At 33.2% G+C, this 19,548-nt stretch overlaps 1 protein-coding gene across 2 annotated transcripts; it reads right to left on the reverse strand.

The window, feature by feature from the left end:
* Positions 1 to 233: 233 nt before the first annotated feature.
* Positions 234 to 11,580, reverse strand: LOC134695330 (POTE ankyrin domain family member A-like). 2 transcript variants are annotated; one of them, XM_063556554.1, is made up of 3 exons: positions 10,769 to 11,538; positions 2,926 to 3,024; positions 234 to 959 (listed from the first exon to the last, which is right to left on the reverse strand). In XM_063556554.1, the coding sequence occupies exons 1-3, from the start codon at positions 11,154 to 11,156 to the stop codon at positions 604 to 606; spliced, it is 843 nt and encodes a 280-aa protein (XP_063412624.1). In that variant the 5' UTR covers positions 11,157 to 11,538; the 3' UTR covers positions 234 to 603. The 2 variants fall into 2 exon arrangements, with proteins under 2 accessions (XP_063412624.1, XP_063412625.1); XM_063556555.1 differs by lacking the exon at positions 2,926 to 3,024 and having other exon boundaries at positions 10,769 to 11,580.
* Between the last annotated feature and the right edge of the window lie 7,968 nt (positions 11,581 to 19,548).

Below are 19,548 nucleotides of genomic sequence, written 5' to 3' on the forward strand. Positions count from 1 at the left end.
GGAAATTTTATATGACCCCGTTTATCCACCAGTAATAGTTAATTGCAATCGAAACTTGTCTATGTTAAATTATGTGATTCTGTCATTTTGAGGTGAATGTCCACTTCTAACAAAACATTGATATTTTCTTATTTAGTGGTGTTAGCATTTAAAATTAGTGTGTATCATTTCAGAAGTCATTGTTTCGCACTGCACCCCACAGTCAGTGCTTATTTACTTTGAAAGTTTGGCAATTTTAACATTTTTAGATTTAATATGAACGTTCGCATTCATACTATCAAAATTACATACATATAGTTGAGACAAAATACCGCATGTTCAACAAAATGTCAGTTAGTTTCCTATCAGATGGGACTTTCATGATAAATGCCTTATCGAATGAAGCTAGTATGTAAGTTACATATACATATACATATCAATACAGTCGTTCAGATTTAGTTGAAATTTAAACTGAATCACATCCGTGAATTATTCACTAATAGATACTGCATATGTATTTTACTTCATTCACACTGCTTAAAATACTTTTATTTTCTTTCACACGGCTGATCAAATTTCCCTGTTTTTCCTTATTTCGAATAAGTTGTGAATGTTTGTATCTTTTTAATCAGCAAGTTCGTCCTCTGTTTTTGATTTGCGGTTTCTCACTACTTTGTCTTTAACTTTGTCTAGAAAACTCTTTCTTTTGAAAGTATATCGATTCAATTCAGACATTTTCAACCATATAGAGTTATCCCGCTTTATATCGTATCCAGCTTTCAATAGTTTGCGCACAATAACAGATGATGGATTCTTGCAGCAACGAATAGCAATATAAAGTGTTGACTGTCCAAGTTTGTCTTCAAGGTTCACGTGACATTTGTGTTTTATAAGATATGAACAACATTCTACTCGTCCTTCTTGTAAACCTATTAGCAGCGCTGTCTTTCCAGTGCAGTCTGTGGCGTTTAAGTCAGCACCTGCAACATAAATGTAGGTTTGTTATATGATAATGTCCTCTTCAATAATATAATTGGAAAAAAATATAAGTTATGACAACATGCTTATTTTCAGACATTTTACACAACATATTAACACAAAAAGCAGCTACTGTTACATTTTTATCTAAAGATAATAAAGAAGGCATGAAACTGTGGTCCACACATGAAAATGTCTTGTCACAGTGGCTGCACTTTGTGTCTAGTGTGTTGTCAAGTACAAGCTTTACACGTTGACAATATGATTTATCAGATTGCAGACAATGGTGACAAACTCTATTCGTCTGAAAAATATATTGAAGTATTACATGCAAGCCGGGAAATCTATGTTTAGTTAGAACTTTACTGAAACGCAAGTTACTTGCCTTTCTTTGAAGTGATTGTTGCATTTTTTGTAAATGGAATTTAAGCAGCATTTTTTTTAGCATTGATCAATGAAAGTCTACTAATGATAAACCCCAGTTTTGCTAAAATATGTATAATCAATACTACATTTTGATATTCATTAGCTTTCGATAAGATAGGTTTGCACTTCCCCTCAAGCATTCAAGATGTCCTCAATCAGTAATTTTTTCAGCAATTTTTCGTGGGACGATTGATTTTACATGAATTTAACTCCATGCACAACCGTAAACGATACACGTGTCTCTTCGTGAGAGTTCACCACACCATACCATTCGCCGATTTGCACATTTGATCGGTTAAATTAGAAAATTGCGATTTTAGAAATGTACATCCCTTGCGAAGCGGTGACAATGACTCCACTCAAGCATAACCGGAACATCCTCTCGCGGTTTTCATCTCAGAAAAGATTGATCTGCATGTGTAGATACCAGAAGTGATATGGGATGATTTTCCTTTCACACTTTTGTTAATTTTCCCTTTTTCCCTTTTTGACTGTGATGTCCGTTTGGCACTGTCTTATATAAGTTATATGGTTCGCTACGGATCCTTTGAGGGATACTAAAAATCCTAAAGGGGGTGAGGCCGAAGGCCGAATCTCCTATGGATTATATTCATCCTCTTTGGTCCGTAGAAGTCAGTAGCGAACCTTAAGCCAACTTTATCACACGCACGACTTTTCTGCTGAGTTTTTTTTTAACAATGAAACACAACAGCATCAATAGATGACGTCACCAACAACAAGAGATGTGGTGTCACGAACCCCTATGCAATTTACTACCCCAGCTCTTTTTACGGTTCTATAGGGGGTCACCACGTGACGGCGTTAAACCAATCACAACGTGATAGTTTAACCGCGGTGTGATAACGATATATATATATCCCATCTCGTTTGCTATTTTCGTGTCTGTAGTAACATTTGGTGTTACCAAAATTACTTAAAATCTTTACTTAATTATTTCATAGATTTAGTCTGCCAGTTTGGCTGTACCTGTAGAAAACTTATTTCATACGGAATAGCACATCCTTAATGTTACCAGATGTTGTAAACCGAGTCCGAAAGCTTAGATACAATCCGGGCAAACTTATCAATCCTTGAAATAAACTTAATTTAAAAAGATACATATTCAACACTGTAATTGAATCTTTGAATACAGCTTTTATCGGTATAATATTGATTTTGTTATCAATAAATTAAAACCATACTATTTTGTAAATATATAATTTCACGATTCTACAATTTGCCTATATGTATAGTTTGACTACATTGCAAAAGGTCAAGTTTTTCTCCGACTGTACATGATGTGTTAAAACTAAATACATTGGATGTTGGATGTGTACTAATTGATATTTTAGTCTTAGATACATGATTTCATTCATTAGTATGCTTTCTGTATCCATCTGATGAGTTGCGCATTTTTCAACTGATAAAGATAGTTTTTTCTTACGTTGTACTGTTGCTCCAATTTCTCAGGTTATGGAAGGGTTGAGCGCTCACAAACATGTAATAAAAGATGTGCAGTAAGAATATAATGAAATGAATTACCTGAATGGTGCAACAGCTTTACAACATCAATATCATCATATAATACAGCTCTCATCAACGGAGTTTGACCCAGTATATTCTTAGCATTTATATCTGCTCCTGAAAATTCAATCATTGCATTGTGCTTATTAATATTAAAAATACATGCTACTAGATAGTTTATTCTCATAAAACCATGCAAGTTCAAAGTTTTTTATATAGCATTAAAAATGCAACGTAAAACATGGAAAACAATAAAGCCAAAGGAGTCCGTATTACACAGTTTACTGCAAGATTTGTCTAATTATTTTGGTACAATGCCACTTAAATTACTGTTACTGGTATATTTATAAAGAGCCAGACCCATGAACCACATCAATACGAAGAGTTTGTGTTTGCAGGTTTGGTATGTCCTTACTTTTTTTTTATATGTTTTTTTTTTAAAGCATCCGACATTGATGTCTTTAACTTAATTTCGTTAAAAAGGCGACGGAAACATTGTTAGTTCTCCATTTATGTCGTCATTTTTACAAACGTCAATAATATGGCCACTAAGTGACCTATAATACACATGTGAAATGACACGAGCTTCATAATGACAAAAAAACAAAAATAATACATGAATAATTCAGATACATATAACGTTTCATACGTGAATGATATCGAGCGTTTGGGCAATTAATAATGAAAATGATTCACATATATAAATGGTCTGACCTCAGTATGTTGACATGAACCCTATTAATTACATATTTCCTTGTGTCATTTAAAACACTTTATACACCAATGGAGATGCTTGACATATAAAGCCTTAATTAACCGCATATCATAAATTAATAAACCTAGATCATATATATGAGACAATATCTGAAAACGTCTAATTTCCATGTCCTGCACTTCACCAGCAATTATTTTTTGAAAATTTTAATTTTCAGTATAAACTAAATTATATAATGAACCAACCCCTGCCAATTAAACACTCATTCTTATAATTCTTCCAATAACATATTGTAATTTAAATGTTCACCCCCCCCCCCCCCAAAATCATATTGTCCCCCGTGTTTTTTGAAAACTAAATCATTCAAATAATATCCAAAATAATTAAACATGGCGTCCGATTCTCACATATATGATATATGATATAATAAACTTGCCCCTAATTTGTCTTTTTTATATTATAACTATAGCATGTAATAAAATTTTGCAAGTTTTAAAAGAACAAAAATTTGTTCCCAGGGGTGATTTCCCTCCTGTTACCTTTGGGGTTTTTTTACCTGTGAAAACGTTTACAAGACCAAGAGTTATCTTCCCATTATGTATTGTGAAGAGCATCATTTCAATGAATGCATTAGTACAAAGAAATAGTTGGAAAGGCGGCCAGGTTTGAAAATTCAAGCCCATCCAAGGTAAGTATTTATAGAAAAATACTTATTGGTGTTTTATCCTGTTATAACCTTTTCTTACACTTTCTGGGAATATTTTTAAATGTGCACCACAACATTAAATGTGTTTTTATATCATCTTTTTAAAAGTTATATGTCACAGGAAATACACTTACATCTAATGTGATAAAAAGGACAAAAACTATCCCGTAATTCCTTTCTGTTACGTTCTGTCATGTTACCTGATAAAAAGTAGCAGCATAACCATCATCAGTAACAGGAAGGATGTTCAAGACAATTTCACTAAAGAATCGGAAAGTTAATCTACTATATGTTAACCATTACATTTAATATACGTTATCACCACCATATCAAATAAATTTCAAAATAATATAATTAAAAAAAATAGTTTGTTTTGCTTTTGATACATGTAACAGCAGAGAACATTGTGCAATTTTAATCTTTCGGTTACAAACTCTGTCCTGTTACCGTTGTCCTGTTACTCAAGATTCTTTCCATGTTACCGACATATCTGACTATTTTTAAGTATATTTCTAAACCTTTAATATTGCAAATGCTAAAATCAATAATTGGCGTTTGATAAACTATTGAAAGATATACTAGTAAACCACAAATAGTGTCTTAAACTTATTCCTTTATATTACCATTAGAAACTTTTTAGAATTGATTCACTTTGGTAACAGGAAAGAACTGGATTTTTATGGTACCATTTATAAAATTGCCATTGTTTCCTTATTAAACAATTGTTTGAATTACAGACAACAGTTCCCAGATATCCAATGTGTGTTCTGCGATTTGTGCTATTAAAATACTGGGTCTAAAGATTTTGTTTTTTGTTTTTTCGTATTGCCAAAAATTATACTTTTTTCAGATATTGTCTCATATAAGTTAGCTGTGGAGGAGCATTTTTAGGCTCTAGACCAATCAAAGTCATTGATTGAACAAGCGTTAGCCTTTCAAAAAGGGCTATAGGCGACTCTTAGCTGATGAAAATGGAAAGTGCCCGCGCTTTGTAGATTCATTCATTTACTAGAATAGCCACGTGCATCAATCAACAAATTTTTCCACACACGTGAGGTCATACATTATGACGTAGTATATATCGTTTAACGTTGTTGTTTACTCCAGAAGATTCGACTATTTATAGATAAAAGTTACTTGTGTAAAATCTAATTGCTAAAATAGAGAGGACAAATCCGATACTCTACGGGATTGACGGACATTTACTAGGTTTGGATTGTCCTAACCAATCAATAAACTTTGGTTATTCACGTCTCGTAATATCTTCCAATCAGGTAGCAAGAAAAACTCACACACTAACTGTCCATCGTTCAATTCTTAATATCAACTCCTTGGAGTCGATAATGATTGCTCATAAAGTCCAGTAGTTCATAGTAGTTAGAACGTATAGGTCGTTACGCGGTATTAAAATAAAACATGATGTGAAATTATGATTTATATTTGACAAAATATTTGGGCAAAGGGCAACATGTTATGTTACATAAAATGAAAAACTGGTATGCAATCATTTCGAAATGACGACTTAATTACACTTAATTATTCGAGCAGTGCCCATGGCACACTGTGTGAATGCATTAAGATATATTTATTCGTGACCTGTCAAATAAAAAAAATCAAGACGAGAGCATGAATTTATCGTACAGATACGATTGCACCCTCACTTCTCAGGAAAACAGAAGCTTTGGTATTAACCATGTTAACATTGATCAAGCTTGCATAACGTGCTCGACAGAGTCAGACCATCTTCATAAAGATTTGGAGGTGACATGGATATGGGAAGTTTGATATCACACAACTGTTGGAGGTGACAGGGATATGGGAAGTTTGATATCACACAACTGTTGGAGGTGACAGGGATATGGGAAGTTTGATATCACACAACTGTTGGAGGTGACAGGGATATGGGAAGTTTGATATCACACAACTGTTGGAGGTAACAGGGATATGGGAAGTTTGATATCACACAACTGTTGGAGGTGACAGGGATATGAGAAATTTGATATCACACAACTGTTGGAGGTAACAGGGATATGGGAAGTTTGATATCACACAACTGTTGGAGGTGACAGGGATATGAGAAGTTTGATATCACACAACTGTTGGAGGTGACAGGGATATGGGAAGTTTGATATCACACAACTGTTGAAGGTGACAGGGATATGGGAAGTTTGATATCACACAACTGTTGGAGGTGACAGGGATATGGGAAGTTTGATATCACACAACTGTTGGAGGTAACAGGAATATGGGAAGATTGATATCACACAACTGTTGGAGGTGACAAGGACGAACCCATGCATTCTATTTCATGGGAAAGTTAGCAAAACATTACAGCTACCTCAGACCATCATCAATGAACTCTTGTGATAAAATTAGTGTATCGTCTTACTTAAAGTTAACTAAATCGGCAATTGCGTCGTATTAGACAAAATATTAGAATACGGTTTTGTTTAATTCAAACATTTAAAACACACAATATGGAAATAATATTAAGCTATAAGCAGTCATTTTAATTTGTTTAATGTTGTCAAAATAAGCTAAAAAATACACATCCCTGTTGTATAATAAACGTGTACGTCAATAATTCAACCTAATTTAAATTTTGTTTTCATGCAACCTAGTTTGACTTTGAATTGAGATGGACACGTATGTGTCCAGCTAGACTTGCTACAATTCCCTTACGTTTCTTTTCTTCCTTTCTTACTAGTTCATATGTTGCCCTTGAAGAAAGCAGTATAATGGTAATCTTATGGTCAAATAAAATTTGGCAAAGGGCAAAATTGAAAACAAATAATAAGGAGGGGACATGTAGCAAGTCTCGTGTTCAACATGTGTTTTATTTATTTAAAAAAAATGTAACATTGCAAAGTGAAACAAGGGAAACACAGTTTCATAACAATTTCTTTAATTGATTCGACCCGCGTAAAATATTCTTATACAGGTAAACGATAAAATATTTATGTTTTAATATGTCGTTATTGTACTAATGCACGTACTTTACTGTCTATTTATAAATTATTTATGTTTAAATCGATTTATATGACCGTCGGCAGTCTTCGGAGATCACCACGATGGATATAGTCGAAAATACACCTGAAATGATAATACGGGTATTAAGAGATTATGCATATTTTTTGGTGACTTTTGTAATTTGAATTTACGTTTTAGCATGTTATAAATCAAATATGAGAATTTAGGTAAAATCGCTGAACCTGAATTTGAAAGCTAATGTTCCTTTAATCTTACAGCTGCTTTGTTTGGACAGAAAATATATTAAAGAAACGTTTATGTTAACATCATTCACAAAATTTCCATTAAACATGATTAACTATAAATAGTTTTCATGACATCTCTTTCTGATATGATTGAAAAATAATATATATTTCCAAAATGTTCCATAATTTCCGTCAAAGGTTATGTTATTGTTTTCTTATAGATTTATAAGTAAACAAATTTACCTAAAATTAATTGACTGATAATGTTTTTGCTCTTGTAACACGACATGGCTTGTCGATTTCATTAAATATTTTGATATCAGTGTTTGGCAGATCTTGACCGACAAACTTCCTTATTTGTCATAGAAAGGCGTCAGCAGTGTTTTTTAATTTACCACTTGTCATGCATTCAGTTATGTTTGTTGTAAACAATATATACTGATTACTTTTGTTATCAGCTAGGCGAACAGTAATTATATCTTTATATATATTGCATTCATCTTGTTGGTCAGTCCGCTCGTTCGTTCGTCCAACAAATATTTCTATCACACATTTCTTAGGTGACTTCTGGACAGCATGAAGTCATAGTATGGTCATCAGTTATGAGTTGTAACGTCCGTCCACTTGTCGAATCCATCTTACTTCCTGTTTCCTTATTGTCGATACTTTAATCTTATTAGTCACATTTTTTTCTGAATTTGTTTTGGCGCTATTCTGGTTTATATTTCATCAATTTCCTGCACGGCATTTGCAACCATTAAATCACCAATCGACAGCGACAAATCTCATCTTCAGTGCTGTTATTCCTTAAATATTTTTTATCTTTTCAAGACGAATCTTCCCAACAATTCCTTTGATACATTTAAAGCAGACACTCGGTCGAATGCCTCGCTATTCGATTATAATCACCATATTCATAGCGGCATTTCGTAAAATTTTCTGTAATGAAAAGTTTGTTTTCTTGGTATTTGAAGAACTAACTATAATTAGAAACATGTAAACGTCTTGGTCTGTCCAATTGATTGTGCTCTACACGTACACCCAGACATATTTACATAATCAGCATTCATAAATGAGCTTTTTTGGTGTTCCCATTGCCAATTGTTGAAATTTTGATATGATAAACTATTTCTTCTTAAATATTGTTCTTGGAACACCGGACTTGGTAAGGTGCGTTCGTTTCATATTTTAATTGGCTAGGATTGGAATTTTACCTGCTGAACGGATGGCTAGGGGTCTGACTAGGATTGAAAGTTTACCTGTTGAAGGTCTGGCTAGGATTGGAAGTTTACCTGTTGAAGGTCTGGCTAGGATTGGAAGTTTACCTGTTGAAGGTCTGGCTAGGATTGAAAGTTTACCTGTTGAAGGTCTGGCTAGGATTGGAAGTTTACCTGTTGAAGGTCTGGCTAGGATTGGAAGTTTGCCTGTTGAAGTTCTGGCTAGGATTGGAAGTTTACCTGTTGAAGGTCTGGCTAGGATTGGAAGTTTACCTGTTGAAGGTCTGGCTAGGATTGGAAGTTTACCTGTTGAAGGTCTGGCTATGATTGGAAGTTTACCTGTTGAAGGTCTGGCTAGGATTGGAAGTTTACCTGTTGAAGGTCTGGTTAGGATTGGAAGTTGACATGTTGAAGGTCTGGCTAGGATTGGAAGTTTACCTGTTGAAGGTCTGGCTAGGATTGGAAGTTTACCTGTTGAAGGTCTGGTTAGGATTGGAAGTTTACCTGTTGAAGGTCTGGCTAGGATTGGAAGTTGACCTGTTGAAGGTCTGGCTAGGATTGGAAGTTTACCTGTTGAAGTTCTGGCTAGGATTGGAAGTTTACCTGTTGAAGGTCTGGCTAGGATTGGAAGTTTACCTGGCTAGGATTGGAAGTTTACCTGTTGAAGGTCTGGCTAGGATTTGAAGTTTACCTGTTGAAGGTCTGGCTAGAATTAGAAGTTTACCTGTTGAAGTTCTGGCTAGGATTTGAAGTTTACCTGTTGAAGGTCTGGCTAGGATTGGAAGTTTACCTGTTGAAGGTCTGGCTAGGATTGGAAGTTTACCTGTTGAAGGTCTGGCTAGGATTGGAAGTTTATTTGTTGAAGGTCGATGATACTCTCTGGGTTCTCACGCTTTCTCTTCCAAACATAACTGACCGCCATGCTGAAAGTGTCACCAAACATGCACATACAACCAATCAATCAATCAATTTTAATCAATTGATTTTATTGTTATTTACGTGTTCCTCACCAGCGACTGCGTACCATGATATTTTCAACATTCGGTCATCATTTTTTATACGCAATACTTCAACTTTTAATATTTACATATACTTGTCAACATTCTCCTAAGCTGTAAGTATCAGACTGGCGATGTCAATGTGAAATTGACATGTGTATATACATATATAATCAGGAAACTACAATAAAACAGGGAACAATGTCCCATATGTCAATGTTGTTAATGTTGTTATTAATGAACAATAACGGGTTAACATTCTTGTGCGTTTATAAATGTCCTTGTCATCTATTCCCCCCTATAATCTATTATAATCTTTAATGTGGTCTTTACACTTAAACTGAGAAGCGAATTTACATTCACTTTATCTATGACTAATAATTCATTTGTATGCTTTTTTAATGATTAATATTAAATTCTTTAAATAACTTCCGCAAACTTCAAACAGTTATATATGACATAATTATATATTATGTCATATATAATATGATATATGTTATCTTAAAAACCAAGTTTAAAGCAACTTTAAAATGGAACTACGATACTAACATGAACAATGTCATTAAATGTCATATTTTGGTTCTAGAAAGCAATAGAAGAGGGACGAAAGACACCAAAGGGACAGTCAAACTCGTAAATCTAAAACAAACTGACAACGCCATGGCTAAAAAATGAAAAAGACAAACAGAAAAACAATAGTACACATGACACAACATAGAAAACTAAAGAATAAACAACACGAACCCCATAGAAGATACTTGAACGAATCTTTCATCTTTAAGAAAATCTAGCAAGGATTTTGTCTTTTTCCTTTTTGGAGACATGATCAGACATATGGTATACTAGATGGTATACGGGTAAATTCAACCAAAGAAGAACAAAACAGTGGCAGGGAATATCTGCAGGTCTTTGTTGCGCTAAATTTTATAAGAATCATAATTAATGTTAAATTATTTGTTATATTTAATACTTTTTTATTTTTATTTTTAATACCCATGTGCACTACTCACCATACTCCAGTAAAAGTTCTATCATATCCCCATTTAGTTTTTCTGTTGCTGCATGAAGAGGTGTCACATTGTAATTATCCGTCAAATTCACCTTACATCCCAATTCCATCAGACGTTTAGCATCCTCTAACGCCCCACCTTTAACAGCAAGGAAAAGGGGGGTTCGTCCTTTCGGATCTCTCTTATCTAGAATATCTTCAGGATTAGGCGGAAGAGACGACACGGTTAGAGAACGTTTCCTTGGACGAGGTAACAAAGGCGAAGAAGAATTCAAACTCCATGATGAGGGATATTGTTTTAAACTTACACCAGATGAGGTTGACATAGTACTTTCAACTTCCGGTTTTTCTTTTTCGTTCTTACTTTCTTTCCCAGATTCGGCTTCCATAGTTTTTCTCTTTTGGTTTAGTATTACGATAAAAAATATTATCTTAATAACTGTATAAGACTTGAATAATGTCACTTCGTAAGATAATCTCCATACAACGAATAAATTGATGTGTATTCCTATGCATCACTGTGACATATTACTTGCTCATATGCAATAGACGCCTTAGACAGTCCTTGGAAGAAAGGAAACTCTATTTTCGAAATTTTCCAGTGGTCTCTGCACGTATGTAAGTGAATTGCACAACACTATATGACATTCGATCCAATAGTGTTTTTCTAAATATGCTATACTATTTATACACATTTTCCAACTGTTAAGATATACCTTCAGGGGACAGTATCTGTCGTTCATAGTATGAAGTAATCTGCATTAATTAATGTCACATGTGTTAAATTAAAACGTCATTTGACTGGCTGCCTTTTCCAGAAGTATCTGGTAAAGAAATAATGGACGCATAAATAGACATGAACGTATTTGCCATTAGTATGAAATAAATGTGATATAGAAAAGAAAACTGACCACGCCGTTAGCTAAAACATGTACACACAAAGGTACATTATCTCGGAGCAAACAATTATTATTAGGATATCAGAATCTTAAAAATGACATTCTAAATCAATTTGATGCACTATCTGAGATTAAGGCTGTTCCTCCCTACGGTTGACTTATTCTAGAAGAATTTGAAATCTGAACAAACTGAGGCAGAAGATATTACCCCTTTTCTGTACGTGTATTTCATTTCTATATTTAATAAGAGAGAGAAAAAAGACACACATTTATTTAGATAACAGGAAAAATTGTTGTAGTTTGAAATGTAAAAGAAAATGTTTGTGTTTTTGATATGAATTTCTGCATTTATAAATAAATATACAAAGTTTTATCACCAAGGTGTAATTATAGATTGGTGTTGATCATCTCAACGAGATTGATTTTCTCGCTTGAGCCGGGACGGCGAAAGCGAGAAAGGCAATCGAGTTGAAATGACCAATGATAATCTGTTTATCGCTATTTATCTATGACGACGTTGTCAATTTCATGTCAATTTCGTTAGCAACCCCACGTGCCTGCTTAGTTTCTAGCGATAATTTTCCATATCAGGCGAGTAGCATGATATGAAAATTTTCACCAAAACAGTTCAACGGAAAAATGCACAAAATAGCGATAAAATAAGTTAAAACATATTTTATTTCAACATGCAAAATAGATAACACACTCGTGAGTGAAAACAAATGAAGCCTGTGTTATAGCCATTATTTAGATGTATGCTACAGTACTATAGTTACCATGCAAATCATAGGAATTAATATAATATATAATAAATTTAAAAATGATACACGTGTTTTGATTTCTAAAACGTGTTCTGAAAGGAGTAGGTCCAGTAAGACCCCTTTTTGGCCCCAAAATATAGCAGTTTTACAAAATTGTTAAAATGTAAACTTTTAATTATTTATTGAAAAGTAGAAAGCTTCTGCTATATAAATATTGGCTGTTTTTGACAATACAATGTACATATATCGGGTACTAGCATTCTTTTTATGAAAGTCATGCTAAATTACTGAAATTTTCACAATCAAGTTTAGCATTTTAGTAAATTTTAAACGGTTTCCGTCTTAAATGAAAGTGGATGCATTTGTGTTCATTATTAATATGGAAATGTAAGTTGTATTTGATGATATTACATAACATATAAAAAGGTTGAGGATGAACACTGATGCGGCCACTTACATTTTTGACAAAACCCATCTGAAACGTGACATTTTTGGGCATATTTGATAGATTTTTTATATTTAAGCTAGAATCGGAGCGTCTTTAATGAGTAAATCAGTTAAAATCTATTACATTAATTAATTGAATCAACTGAAATAGACTTATTTTAAGTGTTTAAAAAGTGTTCAAAATCTTTCGTCAGATGAACCAGAAATTTGAGGTAAAAATCTACCCTTACCGGACCTACTCCTTTCAATTCTATCAGATTTTTATTCTTAACGTTTATTATTTAAATTCGTTGACGAAGTTTTGATCGTCAGGTAACCATTTAGCCGAGAATGTTTTGAAAAACGGTTTCAAACATGTGTATATTGTCCTCAAAAAGGACGATTTTATAGATATGAATCTATACATCTGTGTTCCAATGATATAATGATTTCTAGATCTAAATGCATAATGGTTTGGAAGAAGGATATAACCATAGTTCCTTTCTTGGGTCTACTTTCAATACTGGTTTAAGATTTCTTTAGTATTGTGGAGGGAATGAATTAATCGGTTGTGATTTTACATATAGGAGCTAAATTTAGGAAGATCAAAATTATTTGCTCAATTTTTAACAGCATAAACTGTAGTACTGTTAGTTTGTTGCAATATTTTGTAATCTCTTGGAAATAGTGTTTAATATGTATTGCGCAGATCATTAGTTTAAATGTGTTGCCCATCCCTACATCAACTCCAACCTCACCCGAAAACACAAAAACACTCGGAAAATAGATATATTAGTAGTCACTAACCGATCACATGTACAGTTTAGAAAGTTTATGATGTTATGTAATAAGATTTTACTTTTCAGTGAACTACTATTCATAAGTCACTGTTAGTGTAGAACGTCATAGGTCACTGTTAGTGTAGAACGTCATAAGTCACTGTTAAGTGTAGAACATTATCCTTTCAGTCATTCTAAATATTATTGAGATCAAATACTCAGAGGAAAAATTATTTCATGTCTCTTTCTATTCGACTCTCGAAATGCAGTTTGGTAATGACTTTGACCCAACCAAGAGACAGTTGCTCCTTTTTGTAACATTTATGCGTCTCTGATTAGTCTTATACCGGCGTACGCCGGCCATGGTCAAAAGCCATGGTCAAAATCATGTACGCTTCCAATACGCTTTTAATTTTGGACGCATTCAACTTGTCAATCATATCTGATCTGTATCGTTTGCATAACGAACTATCATCGTGTTTATAGTTACTTTTAGATATCCTTGGTCTTGTTAATTCACGGACATATGCCTTCCATTTTTTTAATGTCAGATAAACGTTTTTGATATGGGTCCGTGTAACACTTATCAATTCAAAGTTTTAAAAAGTTTTGAAATTTTAGATTTTTGGAATTTTGATCAAAGTTTTAAAATATCAAAATTTCAAATTGTGTTAAAGTTTTGAAATTTTGAAATTTTAACCAAATTATTAAAATATCAAAGTTGTAAATATCGTTTATAAACTTTTAAAATACTAAACCTAACGCGCAATTTTGATTATTTCACTTTTTGAAAGTTTGATTTTTTAAATGTTTGCTTAAAATATCAAAACAGAAAAGGGGCAATAAGAGGGATACCTGTAAAAAGCGAAACGAAATAAAAGCGGAACGAAACGAAACAATATGAATTAAAAACATACTGATACTTAAAAGTTTATGTATGAAATAAAACGGACATTTGTAAGCGGTGAAAAATTGGATGACAAAATTAATATTTCTTAAAAGAAGGTAATCTATTTAAAAAACAGACGTACGGCTCTGATATTGACTATTTTACCTGCTGGTTTTATGATACTGAATGATGGTGTCCTAATTAAGGTTGTGCTAGTCTACAGTGTGGGAGGTTTTTAATATAATCTTATTTACGCTGAAATTAAGACGGTACTAAGATCCAATATCAGCAAATTGGAACCAAGATACTGTTACAAGGTATCTACAAAAACTCATCATAGATGGATACCAGAATATAAATTCTGCCGGTTTTTGCGCCAGACGCGCGTTTCGTCTACAAAAGACTTATCATTGACACTCGAACCAAATGAAGTTAAAAAGGCAAATAAAGTCAAATAAAATTGAAAAGGTCAAATAAAGTAAACTTTTAAATCCAAAGAATAGCTCTGGTTTTGCAAAAGTTGAAACCTTTCATAGCATGTATAAACGTATACCATAAACATTATTTTCACGAGCATTCATATTTATGTAATAGTTACCGCTGTACTACATTAAGCACCCAACTTGCATTCATGTTAATGTAATAGTTGTCGCTGTACTACATTAAGCACCCATCTATCCAGTTGTAGGTGCCGGCATTTTGAAAGTTGAAAATTGTGTTCAAAAGTTTCTATCAGCGAAAAATGGTAATCTTCTGGGGAACCAATATTTAGATAGTCCCTGTTTTTTACTTGATATTACCACTAGGGGCTTCGATGGTAATGGTACATTAAAATATTCTGATCCCTAATTTGATGATATAATATTCTGTGCCAGCAGAGAACAAAAGAAAAATTATCCATGCCTTTTAGTGTTAAATTTTGAACCAGACAAGTTGATTAATAGCGATGAAAAACTTAATAAAATTTTTAGTGCTTCGACAAAACAACCTCACCCCACTTTAAAAGTTAAACGTTTGGACTGGTTATCATACACGTAGCTCCATTAGAGGTTATAAATCAACCACTGTTTTATAATAGTATTAAAACAAAAGGAATAGATTTTTTTTGTATTAAAGGATATTATTGTCCCGTATTTGCATTTTGTTATTTGGGTATTTTTAAGTTATCGTACGACAATCGACTTTGAGCAAACTAAAAGTACACATGTACATCCAGTCAGAATGGGGCGTGCAAAGAGAAGCCACACTGTCAGCTGCATGATGGATTTTTTCCATTTTTGGCCGTACACTTATGTTGCTCTCGAAAAAACAGTGCAATGTAAAACGCTGAATTTTTAGTTAAGAATTCACCTACAGAACGCTGAAACTGAAATTTGAAATTCAAGAAAAATAAGAACGAAACAATTAAAGAGGTGTTTGACCAATGTGAAGTTAATACATATTTAAATCCATCTATAAGAGAAACTTTGTCCTCGGAAGTTGAATCTTACGTTTCTTCGTAATTTGTATGTTAACAACCTATTTAAAAATTATCGATTTTTGTTGTTGCCAGTGAGAAATATTTCATGAATGTTCCGGAACAAATTAGCAATAAATGCAACAGGGAGAGAGTGTGCATAATGAAGACATATAAAACCTTTCAATTAGTTTATAAGTTGAGGTCTGAAGCTGGCGTATGATAGTAACTGCTAGCCTTATATAGTAGTCCTTTGTTATTTTATTATCATTGTCATGTTGATTAGTTTCTTAGTTTGTTTCCTATTTTGACATAGGACTTGTATTTCCTATTAAAGTGCGTTTTACTGTTCGTATTACTGTGTGTTTTTCATTCTTTATTGGCTAGAGGTATAGGGGGAGGGTTGTGATCTCACGAAGCATGTTAAACCCCGCCGCATCTGTGCGCCTGTCCCAATCCAGGAGCCTCTGTCCTTCTAAAGGTGCGTTTACACGGTACGATTTTCCATCCGATTTCCATCCGACTTTTTACCTGTGATGTCGTTTCGTCAAAAATCGCACCGTGTAAACACTAAAATCGGATGTCGTTTTGTTGATCAAAAAGTCGTTTCCAAATCGGTTGGTACCCTATTTTCATCCGACAAATCGGTTCAAAATCGCATCGTGTGAACGGAGAAACGACAAATCTGTACGATTTCCTGCTATTCTGATACTATAAAAGCAACACACAAAAGAAAAATTACTCAAAGAAAAATAAATTTAGAAAAACATCTGATTGCTCTTTTCTTCTTGTTGTTCATATTGCTGTTTGCGTCAATGAAATCTTGAACGGAATGACGTCATTGCAGATATTCAACGTTATGACGTCATGTGTAGTGCAAAGACAATAAGTGACTGACCATTCAATCATTTTAACAAAGGGGTTCTGGACAAACAGTTTATTGGGAGTAAATAGATATTTTTTCAATTACATACAGAAGTCGGTGCCTCATGTAAACGACAACTTTCTCATTTTCGCATCCACTGCGTAAACAGATAAAAGAAGCGACAGCCTTACAACATAATGTCTGCGCCAGTGCATTCAGCTAAAACACAATTTATAATGAATAAAGTCCCGGCAACTTGACATAAATATATTTTTTTTGGAAACCGGTATGTTGGCCTTTATAGGTCATTTTGCCGTTAATAAATTACTAGTGAATTAAATATAGTTCTTCCATGGGAAATAATTCTTATTTAGGCTTATAATTTTCTTTTTTTGATATTTTTGTCGTCGGGTTGCTGTCTTGTAAAGTATACAGTCATATCTCCTTTTATTCACTATATTTCAAACTTTAATGTTATTTGATAGTAAGAAAAGACATCAGTGCGAGTGATGTGACATATTTTGCAAGACGAAAGCATTTTTGTTTATCGCTTACTGTAACAACTCCTAGTTAAAATGCATCAGCACTTTTTCAAAACATAAAAAATAAACAGCGCCCGTCGTCTTGTGTGTGAATTTTTATGCAATAACCATAAATAGTTTCTAACATACGGCACGACATGTGAAAAAAACACTTTTACAACAAAAAACTCAATATAACTCTAAAATAAAATTTTGAATCATCACCCATTTCACCAGAAGAAATGTACGCACATTTTACGAAGCTTAACGAAAGTGTGGCAAATGAGGAGGAAGAGTTTCAACTACCTAACCTAGAGTTAAATGAGTTCGACGAAATTTTAAATGGGCCTATTACAGAGGAAGAAATTATCAAAGTCATTAAAAATTAAAAAAATAACAAAGCCGCTGGATATGATGGAATAAGAAACGAGATTATTAAAAATTCCATGTCTGTATGTTTAAATTACCTCTTTACGGAAAATTGTTTAATTTTGTATTCGAAAAAAGGAATTATACCCGAAATTTGGTCAATGGGAAAAATAATTCCATTTATAAGAATAAGGGAGCTCTAAACGATCCAGACTCGTATCGAGGTAATACTTATATAATAGTTCATGAAAAAACTGGTCATTATCGTGATATATGGACTGCCCACAGGACAGTGGTATTGACTAAGATAGTGATAATGACTGAGCCGCAGTCAATACCACTTTCCTACCAGCAGTCTTTGGACAGGGTAAAAAATGGATACGGGAAACGATTGTTAGATTTATGTAAAGGAAACGATTTATTTATTGTAAATGGTCGAATTGGTGATGATAGACAGTATGGTAAATTAACATGTAGAAATAGCAGTATTGTAGATTATTGTATTAGTAGTGTTGAGTTGTTAAAATATTTTACTAATTTTCATGTACTTGATTTTTGCACCTTATATTCTGATGTTCATTCCCCATTACAGATAACTTTGGCGAGCACTAAGCAAGATGTTGTAAACAATCAGTGTTTAATTACTGGAACAGATACATGTAATCGTCCAGAAAATATTAAAAAATGGGATAATGATAAAATTGTGGATTTTCAAAATGGGATAGATGTAGAAGAGATTTACGCTCTAATTGAAGATATTAATAAAGTTGAAGCAAATATGGACAAAAATGAAATGAACCTGATTGTTAATAACATGTGTGACTTATTTTTGAATTCTGCTAGGGCAATATTTGGGGTAACCAAAACTAGCGGGTTAAAGAAATATAAAAACAAGCCTGTAAAATTGGATAAAGAATGGTTTGATTATGATTGTAAATTTGCTCGCCAAAATTATCGTAAACTCAAAAGAAAATTTAAGAACATTAGTTCAGAAGAAAATCGTCAAATTATGAAATCTTCGGAGAAAAAATACAAAAAAACTTTAGATAAAGCAATTATTGCTCATAGAAAAATTGCGAAAAAAATAAACACATTGAGATCCAATAACTCAAAAGAGTATTGGCAATTACTAAAAAGTAGAAAAAAGAGAGCCCAACCTGACATCCCTATCAACAAATTATTCGATTTTTTCAAAAATCTGAACGCCGCCCCAGAAATTGAAGAAAATACAAATATTCCAACTCTAAACCCGAATGATGTCGATAGGCTTAATGAAAATCTAAACAGAAGAATTTCTAAAGACGAAATTCTTAAGGGGATCAAAAACCTGAAAAATGATAAAGCATTTGGGGATGATCGTATTATAAATGAATATATCAAGTCTACAGCTAGTTTATTCATTGAATTTTACGAAAAATTATTTAACATTATATTTCGCACTGGTATTATACCTGACAGTTGGCTAGTTGGTTACATTAAGCCTGTTTATAAAAATAAAGGTAACAAGTTGGACCCCAAAAATTTCAGACCAATTACCATTTTGAGTTGTATGGGGAAACTTTTCACCGCAATTTTATGCGAGAGACTAAATCTTTTCTCAGAAGAATTCATGATTTTAAACGAAAACCAATGTGGTTTTAGAAAGGGTTATTCAACAACCGATAATTTATTTGTGATTCATACATTGTTTGAAATTTTAAAACTAAAAAAGAAAAAACTATTTTGTGCATTCGTCGATTTCGAAAAGGCTTTTGACACGATATGGCGAGATGCAATGTGGTACAAAATGCTTTTAAACAATATGAATGGATGTATG

This window comes from Mytilus trossulus, chromosome 13 (assembly GCF_036588685.1).
Source record: "Mytilus trossulus isolate FHL-02 chromosome 13, PNRI_Mtr1.1.1.hap1, whole genome shotgun sequence".
Taxonomy (NCBI): Eukaryota; Metazoa; Mollusca; class Bivalvia; order Mytilida; family Mytilidae; genus Mytilus; species Mytilus trossulus.